Below are 17,038 nucleotides of genomic sequence, written 5' to 3' on the forward strand. Positions count from 1 at the left end.
GTGCTGTTGTCATCCAGGGGCATCTAGGGCTTCCCGGGTGGCACTAGTGGTAAAGAAGGCACCTGCCTGTGCAGGACGTGCAGGAGATGTGGGTTCGATCCTGGGTCAGGAGGATCTCCTGGAGGAGGAAATGGCAACCCACTGCAGCATTCTTGCCTGGAGAATCCCCATGGACAGAGGAGCCTGGCAGGCTACAGTCCATGGGGTCACACAGAGTTGGACACGGCTGAGTGATTGAGCAGGGGTGTCTCCAGCATCCCCCAGAGCAAAAGGCAGCCTCAGAACAAAGTATGTGACTCAAAACATGAATAGCAACGAGGTGGAGACGCCCTGCTCTAGAGGCCTCTGGGAAGGGGAGGCCGCCCAGGTCTGTGCTGTCAGACTGCTGGCTGGAGAGGCCTAGAGTCATAGCTCCTCTGTCCATGGATTCTGCAGGAAGGAACACTGGAGTGGGTTGCCATGCCCCCCTCAGGGCCAGGGATTGAACCCAAGTGTCCTGCGCTGCAGGCAGATTCTTTACTATCTGAGCCACCAGGGAAGCCCTGCAGGAGAACAGGAGACTGAAACGTATTTTGGATGTTTCCTCCAAGACAAAGGAGTTCATTTAATGCCGAGTTCTGTGCTACAGACGCTACCACAGCACAACCAGATATTGGATGAAGTGATTTGAGACCAGTTCACCTCACTGCCTCATCGCAATGGTGAGGTAAAGCCAGGATGGATTTCATGATGGAACAATAGCTTCCCTGACAAAGGGACTTTGTTTCTGCCCTTTTCGATACTTCCTGTGCCGTCTCCTCCTGCTGCAGGCTTTATCTCCCCAGTTAGATGGCAAACTCTGAGTTGCCAAGGGCTATGGATTCTCTCCCCTTTCCCGGGCCTTCTGCCATTCCTCACAAAGGGCAGGCCCTCAGGAAGGAAATGTTTAATAAAGGAAAGTCACCATTCAGCTTAATGTAGTCCAACAGGCTGACAACCTGAAAAAAAAAATTAGGACAGGAAGAAGAAAACCACCCTCAGTGATGAATGTTCTAAAATTAGAGTCTGCAGTACAGGTAGTGTATTTCCTTAGAATATTAATATGCCCTCCCTGGAGTATATCATGGAGATTTCTCTGGGAAATTAGCAAGCACACGGGAAGAGTTTCAGGCTGGAAGGATAGTTTGAATATCTTAAGTGATTGAAATAAGCAAATTAAAAAATGAACTTGTTATATTCAGGACCAGATTAATAACAGGGCAGTTAGTTTTAGGCCATTTTTATGGTGGCAGATAGGAAGCACAAGAGGATTCTTATGTCTCAAAGAGGCATTCATCAAAATGTTTTTACAGACTTCAAGTTTCAAGGGAACAGAAAGAACAGTGTTTCCAACCTATTGTGCTTAGGAGGGTATGACGGCTTTAAGACAGCTCCATGGCAAAGCCAGGACTAAAACAGTTTCTTGACCACAAGACTGACATCCTGTGCTGTTTCACCTGCCTTCTGTCGTGATGCCTGATGTTCTACCACTGACAGGTGAGGAGATGAAAAGATGGTAGGTGTTTGGTCAGGCCAATGTGGACATGCGTTCCAGCTTGACGCTCCCATTCTGTGAGGCTTGGTTAGCTTTCCTGACTCTTGAGTTCTCATGTGGGAGTAAAGAAAATAATTACCACAAGCAGTTCATTAATCTGTCCCATGAAAGCTGCTTCCAGGTCTCCTAAAGCTCGCTCTTGTAATGCAGTCATTACAGATTTTCATCATTATAGATTTTCATAACTTAGACCAGTGCTTCTCAGAATGTGATTTGAGAAACACTTGGTCTGCAAGGTATCTTCAGCAATTTTTCTCTCATTAATGTGTTTCCTGGCTAAATGTATGTGTGAGACACCAGTTAAACCAAGGTAAACAGACATAGGAATTCTCAGAGCCTTTTATAGGTTAGTAAGTACAGTGACTCACCAAAAGGATATAATAAATAGCATTTCACAAATTTGCGAACATAGAAGTCTTTCTTTTTAGTGGAATATCTCATAACATCTTCTGGAACACTAGTTTTTATGGAAGATAGTTTTGGAGTTATGGTAGGTTGATTGCATTGCTCCCCCACCCCTGGTTTCTGGGCTCAGTCATATGACTTATTTTGGCCAACTGGTGTTTAGTAAAGGAAATCAGTCCTGAATATTCATCGGAAGGACTGACGCTGAATCTGAAACTCCAATACTTTGGCCACCTGATGTGAAGAACTGACTCATTGGAAAAGACCCTGATGCTGGGAAAGATTGAAGGCAGGAGGAGAAGGGGACGACAGAGGATGAGATGGTTGGATGGCACCACCAACTCAATGGACATGAGTTTGAGCAAACTCTGGGAGTTGGTGGTGGACAGGGAAGCCTGGCGTGCTGCAGTCCATGGGGTTGCAAAGATTCGGACATGACTGAGCCACTGAACTGAAGTGTGATGAACATAAGAGACCTGGAAAGTCCTTGTGCATTCAGGCTTTGTGTCTTGCTGCTCTTTATAATGAAGACATTGGTCACACTCTTCTCTTGCTTCTTTGACATCGTGAGTGTATGCTAGGGCTGCTCTGATGGAAGGATGAGACTTATGGAGAGTGGATTTGTCACAGCTGAGGTCATTGAGACATGTTTGCTTCAAGCCAATTACCACCAGAAACATGATCCCAGCCATTAGCTAGCTGACTTAAAAAAACATGCAAGTCAGGGAATTCCCTGGTGGTCCGGTGGTTAGGACGCCATGCTTCCACTACTAGAAACCTGGGGAATCAATCACTGGTTGGGGAACTAAGATCCCACAAACTGTGTGCGTGGCACAGCTTCCCGCCCCCAACCGCACCCCCCAAAAAAGCAAGTGAGCCCAGTCAAGATCAGGAGAAATTCCCAACTTAAATCACACACCTGCAGACCTGTGATCACCATTAATGTGTGACAGGAGAAAACTGACATGGAAATTGGAATGGAAACTGGTACAGAAGTGAAATGTCTACACTGATCTCAACTGCTCACTTTATTCATACGTGCACAATACACTTACCCCTTCCTCCCAAGAGCCCTGATGATGTCATTTAATCACAGCATCAGGCTCAAGTTCCAGGGTCTCAAAATGAATAACATGTTCAAATGTGGCTCCTGGATATAAATTCTTTGTGACAAAAAGGCCTATGAATGAAAAGGGTAAGCTATTTTATCCCAAATCTTATACACTAGGGTAAGGAAGGACAGGGTAGTTATAGCAGACAATCCCATTCACAAGATGAATGGAAATTACATGAGGCAGCAGTTCACACCAGTTCTGAAATCCAGTCCTGTGAATGCTGCCAGGAGCGCCTGTCCCAGAGGAGGCGAACGTTCCTTGACTGGGCCTCAGCGCTGCTCCGAGAGCGCCTCTGCGGTCTGTCGTCTTCTGTGGCTCTCTGCGCTACTGTCTGGGATGGCTTGCTGGCCCTCTCTCCTTGGTTACCTCTTTGTGCTTTGAACAGTTTTCTCGCCCTGCTTTTTCCTTGTGAAAATGAGGAACCTAGGGATTTTGTTACTTTTTCAACAGTCCGGTTTTTTTAGGATAAATTGGTAGAACTCTTGCCAATATAGTGCCCTCAGTGTTTTTGTGGGTTTCTTACAAATCTGATGAGCTGAAAGCAATACCTACAATTCTTTTAGAGCTAGAGCTCTGTCTAGACATAATTACTGTTTGGGCAAGTGAGGTTTCTGTGGGGGCAGTGCTTTGAAGGCTCCTACCAGTCCTTTTGTCTAGTTTAGAGGTTCTTCTAGGTTCTTCTTTGTTTCTTTCAGATGTCATAATAAAAGGTCTTAAATGTTTGTTTGGCTCCTTGCCCCAGGTGTTATTTTACTTTGAGAATCTTTTGCTGACTGAAGAGACAAGAGATTGTTTTCCAACCAAGAAGTTACCTTTCTTCTGTAGCCCCTTTAAACTTGTTTATTTTTCTGGCCATGCTGGGTCTTTTTTGCTGGGCACGGGCTTTCTCTAGCTGTGGTGAGTGGGATATACTCTCCTCTGCGGTGGGCAGGCTCCTCACTGAGGTGGCTTCTCTTACAGCGAAGCCCAGGCTAGGCACGCGCACACGGGCTACTCTCCTCTGCGGTGGGCGGGCTCCTTACTGAGGTGGCTTCTCTTACAGCGAAGCCCAGGCTAGGCACGCGCACACGGGCTTCGGTGCAGGACGCAGGCTCAGTGGTTGTGGTACACGGGCTTAGTTGCTCTGTGGCCTGTGGGATCTTCTTGGACCAGGGGTCGAACCTGTGTTCCCTGCATTGGCAGCTGGATTCTTAACCACTGCACCACCAGGGAAGTCCCTCGATTATTTCTCAAACCCTTCTGATTTCTCATAGGAACCTCATTGATACGTGGGTAGCGAGAGCCACTGGTACTTTCAGGGTTCTGCCTAGATATGTTATTACTCAAATCCCCAAGTTCAGTAGGTACATTTCTTCTCTTCTGAATTAACAAATGGCGATATTACCAGTTTTTTTGGCTACTGCATAACCAATGTTGCTATTTTTTCCATCCTTCTATAGCAGTTTTCTTATTACTTTTCCCACTTCTGCCCATTTCTTGGTCTCAAAGACACTGTCTCATTTTTTTACTCTTTTGTTATAACAGCACCCTAATTCTAAATCACAGTTTCTCTGTCAGTTATCTGTTGCCACAAATAATGCTGCATAACAAGTCACCCCAAAATTCAGTGGCTTAAAACAGCCATTTAATTAGCTTGCAAATCTGCTGATTCACATTAAGGCTGAAGTGTACTTGTCTCTGATACGTTCTCTTGATTACTTAGATTATTCATCCTGTGTTCTAGCTAGCCCCCTGTGTTCTCATAGCCGTGGCAAGAGAGCAGGCAGAGATGTGCAGGTGCTGGTCAAGCTTCTGCTAATATTTCTTCGGCCAAAAAGCAGGGCAAAATGACCAAGTCCAGAGTTGAAGTGGGAGGAGATTACAAAATTACAAGGAAGGAGGGGTAGATACAGGAGAGCCATTGAATAGGGCTGTTGATAGTCTTCATTTGCTATAGGAATTGTTGCAGTATATATAAGAACCTTGCTCCATTGCCTCTCTGGAGCAGAGCTCATTGATGTCCTCATGGGTTAGCTAGCTCAGTTTTCTTGCCTTTTCTGACTCTTTTGTAAATTTTTTTTGTAAACCCACCTACATTATTATTATTATTATTTTTTTTGGCCAGTATCATCTTTTAAAGGCATGTTTCATATACTTACTAATATTATCTAGAGGGGTTAGTTGAAGAAGGCAGTGGCGGCCCACTGTAGTACTCTTGCCTGGAGAATCCCATGGACGGAGGAGCCTGGTGGGCTGCAGTCCATGGGGTCGCTAAGAGTCGGACACGACTGAGCGACTTCACTTTCACACATTGGAGAAGGAAATGGCAACCCACTCCAGTGTTCTTGCCTGGAGAATCCCAGGGATGGCGGAGCCTGGTGGGCTGCCGTCTATGGGGTCGCACAGAGTTGGACACGACTGAAATGACTTGGCAGCAGCAGAGGGGTTAGTGGCACCTTCTCTTATTTGTCCTCTAAGTGCATCCTCCTCCTGGGAAGAGTGAATAGCTGATAGAAGAGGGAAGCACTTGAGGGGGCAAAAATGATGACCAGTAGCAGAGATGTTTGAGTGTCAGTGTATGTGTGTAAATGTGGCTACATAAAGATGCATTTGTATGATGTGTGCATATCTGTGTGAAGTTTTATTAGTATGCGACTAATATACATCTGTGCACATGTGCATTTGTGCCTGTATATATGCACAGTGGTGGGTGCTCCTTCCCAGCTTATTAAAAAAAATACCACTGTATTTGATCTGATAAATCATGAGACAGTGACAGGACAAAGTCTTATGGGAAAAAAGGAAACAGGAGTCCAAAGGGTTAATGAGAACAAAGCGGGAGTTGAGTGCCTCCAAGTTTGAGAATCTTCCGGCAGTAATGAACGTTTCCTTACTCCTTCTCCCCACCTCCTCCACGTTGTCCCTTAAACCTGGATGCTGGAGAAATAGGAGCTAAAACATCCCTTTTGCCATTATATAAAGTGATATGAAGCAGAGAAGCACAAGAGAGATTTTATTCCTCTGATTCTCCCACCAAAATGTCCCCTTCTTATTGGAGGTCAAGGACCAGGGATAAGACATCCAGTCCTTTCTCAGCCCCAAGATCGGGATGTTGTCCTGTTTCCTTTGGAATATTTTATGTTTGAAAAAACACAGCAGGTTTGTCTTCGCCAAGACTGCCTTCCAAGAGGTCTGGTTTGAGTTAGGAACTTTACCGGTTCTTCGTTGATTTCTAGAGTCCCTAAAACCTCCCAGTGAGACCACGGGAATGCGGAGTCCTTCAGAAGGCCGAGATGTAGCTCCTCGCAGTCCACCAGGCTCTTGGGACCGCAGGAGATTTCCTGTTATGCTGTGTGAAGGCATTTGTTATTCCAGGGAGGAATCAGGAAGCTGAAGCCACTTGATGTGTTAGTGGTGACCTCTGGGGGAGATTCTTTCCAACTGGCAGTGGACTGCGGAGGCCCTGAGATGGAAAACGGCTGCTAAGTCCTGTGAGCTTAGATGACTAGTAAGTCCCGGATAATGGGAAGAATTACAGGAAGACTATGAGACAGTTTGTTCCTATCATCCCCATTTCAGAGATCAAGTCACGCTCCTGTGATCACTCACTTGAAATGATTCCAGAAAAATGGAATCTCACTGTACTGCTTCTGACCAGGTGAGCCACCCCTTCCATGAGCAAAAAACTGGAGGCTCCTCCTTTATCAGCCCGTAGAAGTAAGCGGTATAAAATACTTGACTCTAGGTTGGCATCGTCTAGATCTCGCTGTCTGTTCTCTGCCACCCAGTTTGCTTGCATATAGCACCACACAGCCTTTTCTTGGCAGATGTTGAACCGAAGTTCCCTTTATCTGCTTAAGGAACAGCTGTTGGTGGTGGTTAGTCACCCATCTGTGTCTGACTCTTTTGTGAACCCCATGGATTGGAATTTTCCAGGCAAGAATACTGGAATTGGGTTCTCATTTCCTTTCTCCAGTGGATCTTCCCAACCCAGGGATTGAACCCACGTCTCCTGCAATGCAAGCAGATTCTTTTACCACTGAGCCATTGGGGGAGCCCCCAAGGAACAGATACTGAGGTGCAAAGTCCTTCACAGCTGCTTGCCCAGCCTTAGGAAGTAACAATTATCCTAAGAATTCATAGCACTTCCTATTTGAAACTTGATTTACTGTGATTGTAAGTCATAAAAATGATACATGATATGTTGATTTGACTTAACAATCAATGTCTGTTTAATAAACGACCCACAATGGCGTTCATATATTATCACCATCTGAAGACAGTGTTTGACTTGCCAGCCCATATTTCACATTCTATCTCAAAAAAATACAAGAGACAAACCCTCACTTATGCAAAAACATATTCAAAGGCAAAAGACTTATTTATTGATGAGCGCCTCAAATTGACCAATTTTTAGCTTTTTCTTTTGAAGAGAAGAATGCTTCCTGAAAAGAGATTGCTTCCAGATGTTGTGGGTTGCATAGCACTCACTCAGATATGAAAAGCAGATGAAATGGAATATTCTGGTTTCTGCTTCAGTCCTATTCTTATCTACACGTACCTCTTCTTAAGTGAACTTGACAGTCTGGGGTTTGATATTAAGATAGACTGCTTTAGTAAACAAGAAAAAGAGTTTTTACTCCCTACAACAACAAATGAGCTTTATATAGGAATTTCTTCGTGCAGGGGAAGATATTACAATTTTCAACACACAATAAATACATTTGCTAGACAAAAAAATGCATTTCATTCCCTGCAATGCACTTTCTGTTGTACATTAACCACTTTCTTGCTTTGTCTAGAAAAGTACCATTTTCTACTGTAAAATGTTTGCAATTTCTTTTTATGAGTCTGTTTTTCCCACGAAGTAAGAACGTTCCATTACATAGCTCTGTACGATAAATGTACATTATGTAAGAGGTGAAATGGGCAGTTGAAACGTCTGAGCTTTATTGTTTGTGTATCTCCATGGTTCTGAGAGCAGGCAAAGAGAGTTAAAATTCTGGACCCGAACAGCTAATTTTATTAACACAACTCGTCTGTAATTACTAGATTTACTGGAGTCCTTTACTTTGACTCTCTCAGCAACTATAATAGATGTGTATGTTCTCTTAAAATAATACTATGGCATGTTCCAGCTACAGCTATAATTTTTCTTGACCATGTTTCTGCTGGGTTAAAGAGAACATAATTAATACTTTATTTAATCCTTGCATACTGTATACCTAGTTGATCATCGTTCAAAATGGCAGTTGTCCAGAGCCATACAATGTCTTCACAGTTGAATGTATATGACCCTGATTACTGTTTGTTGGAAATAAACCAAATAAGTAAAAAGGGAGTTGCTACAAAGAATTCTGGTTCTAGATTTTCTCCTGGCTGAGGGTCACTGTGATGATGACTGCCTATTTGCATATAAGCATTGCAAAGTCTTGGCAGGTTAGGGGGCTTCCCTGGTTGTTCAGATGGTATAAAATCTGCCTGCAATGCAGGAGACTTGGGTTTGATCCCGGGGTCAGTAAGATCCCCTGGAGAAGGGAGTGGCTACACACTCCAGTATTCTTGCCCAGAGACTTCCATGGACTGAGGAACCTGATATGGGATACAGTCCATGAGGTCACAAAGAGTTGAGAATGTGACTGACCTCCTTTCTTTGTAGGCTGCTGCTGCCAAGTCACTTCAGTCGTGTCTGACTCTGCGACCCCACAGACAGCAGCCCACCAGGCTCCTCTGTACCTGGGATTCTCCAGGCAAGAACACTGGAGTGGGTTGCCATTTCCTTCTCTAATGCATGAAAGTGAAAAGTGAAAGTGAAGTCACTTAGTCGTGTCTGACTCTTTGCGACCCCGTGGACTACAGCCTACGAGGCTCCTCTGTCCATGGGATTTTCCAGGCAAGAGTACTGGAGAATCCCAGAGTTCCAATTATTTTCCTTATGTTGATTTTACATTTGTACATATTTAATAGACTATTTGTGGGGATGATGACTATATCTGTTTTATACTATTATTTGTCTTATTTTATTCTTATATTTAGAAATATATTATTGGCTGGTTATCCCTAAGGGCAGGAATAGACAAATAGCAGGGAAAGGGGCTTGCCTACTTTGCTTGGGATGATGTATGTAAAGTTTCTGTGTTCTGTGTTTTAAACTGGGGTAAGTTTTTAAAAAAATTTTTAAATGTATTTAGGCTGTGCTGGGTATGACAGAGGATGAGATGGCTGGATGGCATCACTGACTCGATGGACGTGAATCTCAGTGAACTCCGGGAGTTGGTGATGGACAGAGAGGCCTGGTGTGCTGCGATTCATGGGGTCGCAGAGTCGGACACGACTGAGTGACTGAACTGATCTGATCTGATCTGGGTCTTCGCTGCTGTGTGGGCTTCTCTCTACTTGCAGCAACTGGGGGCTACTCTCTAGCTGCGGTGTGCAGGCTTCACGTTGCAGTGGCTTCTTTTGTTGCGAGGACAGGCTCCAGGGCGTGCAGGCTGCAGTAGCAGCAGCACACAGGCTTAGTAGTTGTGGCTCCTGGCCTCTGGAGAACAGACTCAGTAGTTGTGGCCCACGGGCTTAGTTGCTCCACGGCGTGTGGAATCTTGCCTGATCAGAGATCGAACCCGTGGCTCCTGCATTGGCAGGCGGATTCTTTACCACTGAGCCACAGGGTCACCCTGAAGTTCAGTTTTTGAAGAAACCAGTGACTTCAGTCTCCCTGGCTCCGATCTGGGTGCTTTATGCATGCTGTCTTACTGAATCAATCACCGTGATCCTCTGACATAGGTGTTAACATTACTGTATCACGAATGTGGGCTAGCACCTCCCTGGGGTTAAGTAACGTAGCTGGGGCTGGACTCAACTCCACACAGACTCAACACTCTCCTAGTATGAGAAACGGTCAGGTGTTTGAAGCCCAGACATTTTTCAAAGAAGATCCACTTTCTGAGAGCAGAAGAGGGGAACTGGAGTTGGTGGAACAAGAAACACAAACTTTTTAGTGATCTAATATAGAAACACATTCATAGTAAGTTGTTTAACTCTGAAATGTTTATGTTTGGTATGCTGCTTGTGAAAGTTGTAGTTTATTCAGATACTAATGACAGACTGATTGAATATACATGTGAACCTTTTACCATGTTGATATAAAGTGAGCCAAGCTATAAGATTTTAGGACTCTAACATCTCTTTATTTTCTCAGTTTATGAGGAGAAACTATGAGTATGATGGTAAAATAGTTCTTACGGTTTTGGGATAAAATGTCTTTTATTGAGTGAAACAAACACAGCATCCATTTTTAGAAAATGGATTAAAAAAAAAAACAAACCCTCAAAGTGAAACATCTCCAACCCTTACCAAGAGAAAATAACTCGTCACATATCATATTTGTTGCATGGATATTTGTTGAAACAGTCTTTTTCTACACAATTACTGCCAACATTTTCTACTTTTGTCATTTCATTTTTATTACCCTCAATGAAAATGAGGTTTATCTAGATGGAAGCAAACTTCTCTACACTTGCAAATGTTGTTTTTGATGTGGTATTTACTAAAAGTACTTAAGTACTTTCAAACGTAGACAAGGGACTTTTCCTTGCTGCAGTAGATAACAGGTACTTAAGCCAGCAAGAAGAGTTCTCATACAACAAAGTATTATTCAGCTTCAGAAAGGAATGAAATTCTGACACATGCTATGGATGAATCTGGAAGACATTCAGCTAGGTGAAATACGTGAGACTATACATTCAAAGAGACATAACGTAGGATAGAGGCTACCAGGGGCTGGAAGGGGGGGGATAGGGAGTTATTGTTTAATGGGTGTATTACAGTTTTTGTTGAGGATGATGAAAAAGTTATACAGTGGTGACTAGCTGTGTCACCACTGTGAATGTGTTTAATGCCACTGATTTATACAATTATGAATGGTTAAAAGTATAAACGTTGTGTGTATTTTCCCACAATAAAAAATTTTAACATACTCCTGCCATATTACATGTATGCAGGTACAGGGGATTTTTGCAGAAACTAATGCCTGCGGTAATTTGTTATGTAAGTGAATATTTAAATGTGTACAGTCAGTAACATTCAGGTGTACCAAAAGATGTATTAAAATGTCTCTGGTCAATAATGTGTTAAAAAAGAAGACTTCTGCCAGGATCTTACAGCTGAGAAGAAGAAAGTTCTGGCCTTTATTCTTTATTGGGCCTAATACCTCAATATGATTTGATTCAACAAATTCAGAAAATTCCTGTGTGGGCTTTTCTTTCATTCGTTGGGTCCGTTCAGTCAATAAATGCCTAAAACTCATGGTGTGTCATGTCAGTCTGCGGTCTGTGTCAACCCTTACTCATAGAGGGTTGAGTAAGGGAGGTCTCCAGCCAGCAGGACGTGGGAGAGACAGCTCCGTCCATGAAGGGTTACAATACAGAACTCAGGCCGCAGTGGGAACTTACTGCAGTAGTGGTGGGAACTGGAAGAGGATCCTGGAGACCAGGGCTTCATCGAAGAGTTGCTAATCGATCTGGGTTTCAACCTTAAGAAGGAATTGGGTTGCTTCTTGTATTTCCATAGCATACAGTATATTATTGCTCACATTTTCTGTCTTGGAATCTCGGATCTAAAATATTTGCAGCCTTTTAAAATATTTTGTAATTTTTTTCTTTTGTGTCTAAGCAAACTGATCTCTGGAGGCAGAAAAACATCTTGGTTCTTTCTCTGTCTTGCGTTCTAAATGTTTATAAGTAACATCACTCTGAGAAATATTCAAAGTAAATGAGACAGGCTTGGATCCCTCAAAGAGCCTGTGATCTAATGGGGAGATGAGGCAAAGACTGCTGGGGAGTCAGTGCCTGAAGAAATCGTCCACATGGATAATGGTCATGCAGAGGCAGACTTCTGGGGGATGGAGAAAAGTTTCACGGCTGAGGAGAGAGGCTTTGTGTTTCCTCTTAAAGCTGTGTAGAATTGTGACGAGTAGTGCATGCATACAGACTCAGCCACTTCAGTTGTATCCATCTCTTTGCGACCCCCTGGACGGTAGCCCGCCAGGCTCCTCTGTCCACGGGATTCTCCAGGCAAGAATACTGGAGTGGGTTGCCATTTCATTCTCCAGGGGATCTTCCTGACCAAGGGATCAAACCTGAGTCTCTTACGTCTCCTGTATTGGAAGGCAGGTTCAGGTAAAGTATTTCTCTTTGGATAGATAGATATGAACAAAAGCCGATAGACAAAAACTTATTAGTCTTATTTAGGGGAGCAGTGAGAAAGCAATCCAGAAAGACCCATCGGGCCCAGGTAACAGGATTTCCAAACTTTCAACATTTTGCTGCTTCTCAGAATCCAAGAATGATGATTTGTTACTGGGTGGGTTTAGGGGATAAAGGTCTTCCCACCTGTATGCATGTACAGGGGATGGAGAATAAAGGAGAGCAAAAGCGGAGGTCTGAAGGCCCTGGGTGAGCACTGAGCTCATGGGAGGAGTGGGGACGGACAGAGAAGCGTGGCATGGTAAAAAGAACAATGTGTTTTGGAGTCACTGGGTCCTGGTTTCAAACCCTGTATTCAGAATTGTCTAACCATGCAAATTTGGCCAGATTGTTAGCACGTGTGAGCCTCCTTCTCCTTGTGTGACAAATGAGGACAATAACACTGTCCTTTTTAATAGGATTATCCTGAGGATTAGGGAGGATGGGGTGACAGGAAGATGCCGGTACCAACGCCATTTCCTTCCCCAGGTGACCTCTAAAGTCCTGTCTGAAACCAGCATGCATGTGAAATAATTCAGAAGTTTTTTTTTCTGGCAAAAATAAGTTATTCACATAATTGAAGTTAGAAAGCAGTGTCTTATCTCAGATCTAATATAAGGTCATGCCAACTCCTTCTCCTGAGCAGAAGCCCTAAGTTGGGGTCTGCCCTGTGCAGTGTATCCTCAGGCTAAAGTGACTGTGGGCAACACTTGAAAGTATGAATGCACACTTGGAGATGTTGACCAGGTTTCAGCTTGCAGACGGTCTAGGTTATGGTACTTTCCTTTGGGCCCCTGCTAGAAGTTGTCTTTAACTGCCACTTGACTGAATTCGTCTCTTCTAATTCTTTTTCAGGTGAGCCTCTTAGGTCCTCTATTTTATGGTAACCTTATCTGTAAATAAGGAGGTCCCCTTTCGGATTGCTGTATCCTTATTTGCCTCCTGACCTAAACATGTCAGGATGACGGTGGTGGTGGGCATTCACAGATGGCAGTGAAGAGACCTCAAGTGTTTCGGCATTGATATGACATTGATATTTAGGTTGGATCATGGCTCTATTATCAAATCTTTCCTGTCACATGGTTCGCATCATATAGACACTTTTGGGAAAATTTATTTTCCCCATTGAACTCTGAGTTCATTGGGGTGGTGAGGGGTTCCTTTCTTATTCAGCTGCATATTCATGGTGTTAGCACTAAGCCTGAATATAACATATGTGTAGATATTTATGCGAGGCATGAATAAGAATCTTCATTTATCAGGACTCAATAAAAAGAGCCGGAGGACAATAATGTCCAGTAGGAAATTATGAATGTCTTTTTGGAATTTTAAATAACATTCACTGTTCAGCTGTCTTCCTAAAAAATGTTTCATTTAAAATCAATCAGTATCTTGAATACTTGTTTTTTTGTGATTCTCATGTAAGGAAACAGGAGGGAAACACAATTGAAAGCTCTATTCTACTTACATTTAAAGAAGGGAAACCTAAATTGTTGACGTGTGAATTTTTTAATTCTTTTTCTAACTTGTATGTTTTCTGGAAAACATACAAATAAACCCAGGAATTAATAATAGTAAGTAACTGGCTACTTTGTTTCTATGCATGAGGACACAAAACAAACATAAAATTCATGTTGATTATATTTGGCTGTCATATCTTGGTATTTTCAAATAATACCCATTTTAACGCTATAGAATCTTTTCTGAGTACTTTCTACTTTATGATTTTTATATATTGCTGTCTGAAATGTTTTGTCTCTTCATGTCACTTACGCATTTATTTAGTCATTTAAAAATAATGGGCTATGAGATGGGATTGAATAATGTGACCAATATTTCTTAAAATATATCAAAGAATAATTTGCAAAACAAATATGGTAGAAGTCATATTTATTGAAAAAAATTAATATCTTTGCTATAAAATTTGTAACAGCAATATTTACTGAATGTTTATTTTGATGCATAAACCTGAATGTTACATACCAAGTACAACACAGGAGCACTAGTTCATCTTTTATTTACATTTTATGAAAATCGTTATGTAGTCCATGTTAAAAGAATGTATGATGGAGGATTGTTACATTAGAAAAATAATATTCTTGGTAAAGCATTCTCAAGGAGTCCCATCACATTTTCTGCCTCTTCAATAAGGCAAAAAAGTCCCTAGAACAGCATATAACTTAATTTACAAAATGCAGTAACTGTTCAGACACATATTCAAGTTTTCTTTTGGTATGATTTTTTTTCCTTACTGTAAAATTACTTTTTTTCTTTCTTCTTCTTTTTTTTTACTAAAACAAAGACTTTCAGGAAAATGTCATTGAATGATTTCAGCTATACATTACATATGCAGCTTTGTAGCCTAGCAACGACCATTGCTACACCATTATTTAAATAGTCTCCTTGGTGAGCTAGTCTCAAATGTAGCATATTTTAGGGTTCTGCCATCACTATGACTGTGGAATCATTGGTTTTCATAGCAAACAGATCTGTCACAGTATGAAGCTTTGTTTTAGGGAACTGGTACACAATTACATTTCCACTCACAAGAGAACGCCACAGATGTAACTACAGTCAGGCTCTGCCGGCTCCATAAAGGTCCCTTGTCGGACCTGCCCCAAACCTCCTGGGCTCACGCGGCACAGCCCTGGCCGGGTTCAGGCGGTTTCATCCAGAGATTTCATCGCTCTTCACAGTTAGGTAGTTTTAATTCCTTCGAAGGCACACAACTTCCACCTTTTTTCCAGCGTTGCTCCCACGCCTGTGAATTCCTGCTTAAACATGCGTGGCAACCTCATCAAAAGCATTTCGATTTCGTTTGCAGATATCTGTTAGAAAGGAAGAAAAGTCACTTTTGGGAGGGGAACTCATCTTACAGGAGGCAGGGGGCTGAGTAAGGACGCGCTTTCCCAAATGAGACAAGCGTGCGGTTTTCCGCTTGGCTGTTAAGTAAGGTCTTTACAGAAGGAGCGCGAGATAAAGGGCTGAGAGTGATTCGCTGCATCGTTTCCTGGGCAGCTGTTAGGAGAGGGGCATGGGATAAGCAGGTGGAAAGTTCCAGGTTCACTCTTCATATGGATGACTGCCTTACTGGCAGCGTGATGTCTGAGCAGCCCTGCCTTGATCTAAAAAGGAGATGGGGGGAGATTTAAGATAGCTCAGCGCAAACTGATCACCACTTCTGGAGAACCACAGTCCTCTGATCCAAAGGGCAGCTCTGCTGTCTGGCTCAGTGAGGACCAGAGAACCGGTGGGTAGATGTCCCGTCACCCTAACTTCCTTCTCTTAACTTTCACAGGGACCAGAAGACCACATAGCTTTAGGAATAAAAATGAAACTCAGCACCCACAGCAATAAAAGTCTCAATGTCTAGTCATAAAACCCAGGTAGGTTTTTTAAATGCAATTTTTTTTTCTTCTCCCAATTTTTATTACATATATTTTTATACCAATAATTCATTTTTTCTTAAAGATTGGGACAACCCACAATCTTTCTACTCTAACACAGCCATTGCTCTTATTTTCCTGTGTTTGCATCCTAATCCATGCCATATATATATATTGGGATCTCAGATAGAAAGTTGACTGGGATCCTGAATTTGTTTAAATTTTGTATCATACTATTGTTATGAGCTAAAAATGGCCCTACCAAGATAGTCTTCGTAAGTCACAGAAAGGGGGAATAACAACATTCAGTAAAGATGTGTGCAGACTACAGGCTTAGCACAGCTTTGGACATTCAGAAATGCTCGGCAAATAAGACATTCTTTTTTCATGGTGCAATCACTGTACAGATACTCTGTGTGTCCTAAGTTGCTTCAGTTGTGCCCAGCTTCTTTGTGACCTGGTGGACTGTAGTCTGCCAGCTTCCTCTGCCCATGGGGACTCTCCAGGGGATCTTGCTGGCCCAGGGATTGAACCCGCCTCCTCATGTCTCCTGCATTGGTAGGTGGGTTCTTTACCAGTAGTGCCACCTTGGATACTTCCCAGTTAACAATTAAGAGAGACCAAACGACTGATATCACAGAATACAAAAGTGTAAGAGGATACTAGGAATAATCATATGCCAACAAGTTGGACAACCTATAAGAAATGGATACGTTTCTAGAAACTATACAACCCACCAAAACTGAATCAAGAAGAAATAGATATTTTGAACAGATAGATCACTAGAAGTGAAATAGAATCTGTAATTTAAAAAAAAAAACAAAAAACAAACTCCCTGCAAACAAAAGTCCAGGACCAAACACACAAAGGAACTACACGGATTCTTCTCAAACTCTTCCAACAGACGGAAGAAGGAATATTCCCAAAGTTGTTATAGGAAGCCACCATCACCTGATACCAAAATCAGACAAAGACAATGTCAAAAAAATGATAGGCCACTATGTGGGGCTTCCTATGTGGTGCCAGTGGTAAATCTCCCTGGCAGTGTAGGAGACGTAAGAGATGCAAGTTCGGTCCCTGGGTTGGGAAGACTCCCTGGAGAATGAAAGGGCACCCCACTCTAGTATTCTTGCTGAGAATCTCATGGACAGAGGAGCCTGGTGGGCTGCAGGCCATGGGGTTGCAAAGAGTCAGACACAACTTAGCGTCTGAGCACATATCTTTGATGAATAACAGATACAAAATTTAACACAAAATATTGGATCAAACTAGATGGATGCACGGTTAGTAGGAAGTCCATCTTGCCATGGCTGACTTTGAAGAGAGAGGTAAAAGTGA

The 17,038-nt window shown here is 42.8% G+C and overlaps 1 protein-coding gene across 14 annotated transcripts in view; it reads right to left on the minus strand.

Annotated features, from left to right (window-relative positions):
• Window positions 1-14,187: 14,187 nt before the first annotated feature.
• ENOX1 (ecto-NOX disulfide-thiol exchanger 1) overlaps window positions 14,188-17,038 on the minus strand; it is a 680,109-nt gene continuing 677,258 nt past the window's right edge. For all 14 annotated transcript variants that reach the window (XM_061434507.1, XM_061434500.1, XM_061434506.1 and 11 more), the window contains one exon: window positions 14,188-15,142. In XM_061434507.1, coding sequence (XP_061290491.1) covers window positions 15,011-15,142 — 132 coding nt within the window. In that variant the 3' untranslated portion in view covers window positions 14,188-15,010. The remainder of the gene's footprint in view (window positions 15,143-17,038) is intronic.

The sequence above is a fragment of the Bos javanicus genome, chromosome 12 (assembly GCF_032452875.1).
Source record: "Bos javanicus breed banteng chromosome 12, ARS-OSU_banteng_1.0, whole genome shotgun sequence".
NCBI lineage: Eukaryota > Metazoa > Chordata > Mammalia > Artiodactyla > Bovidae > Bos > Bos javanicus.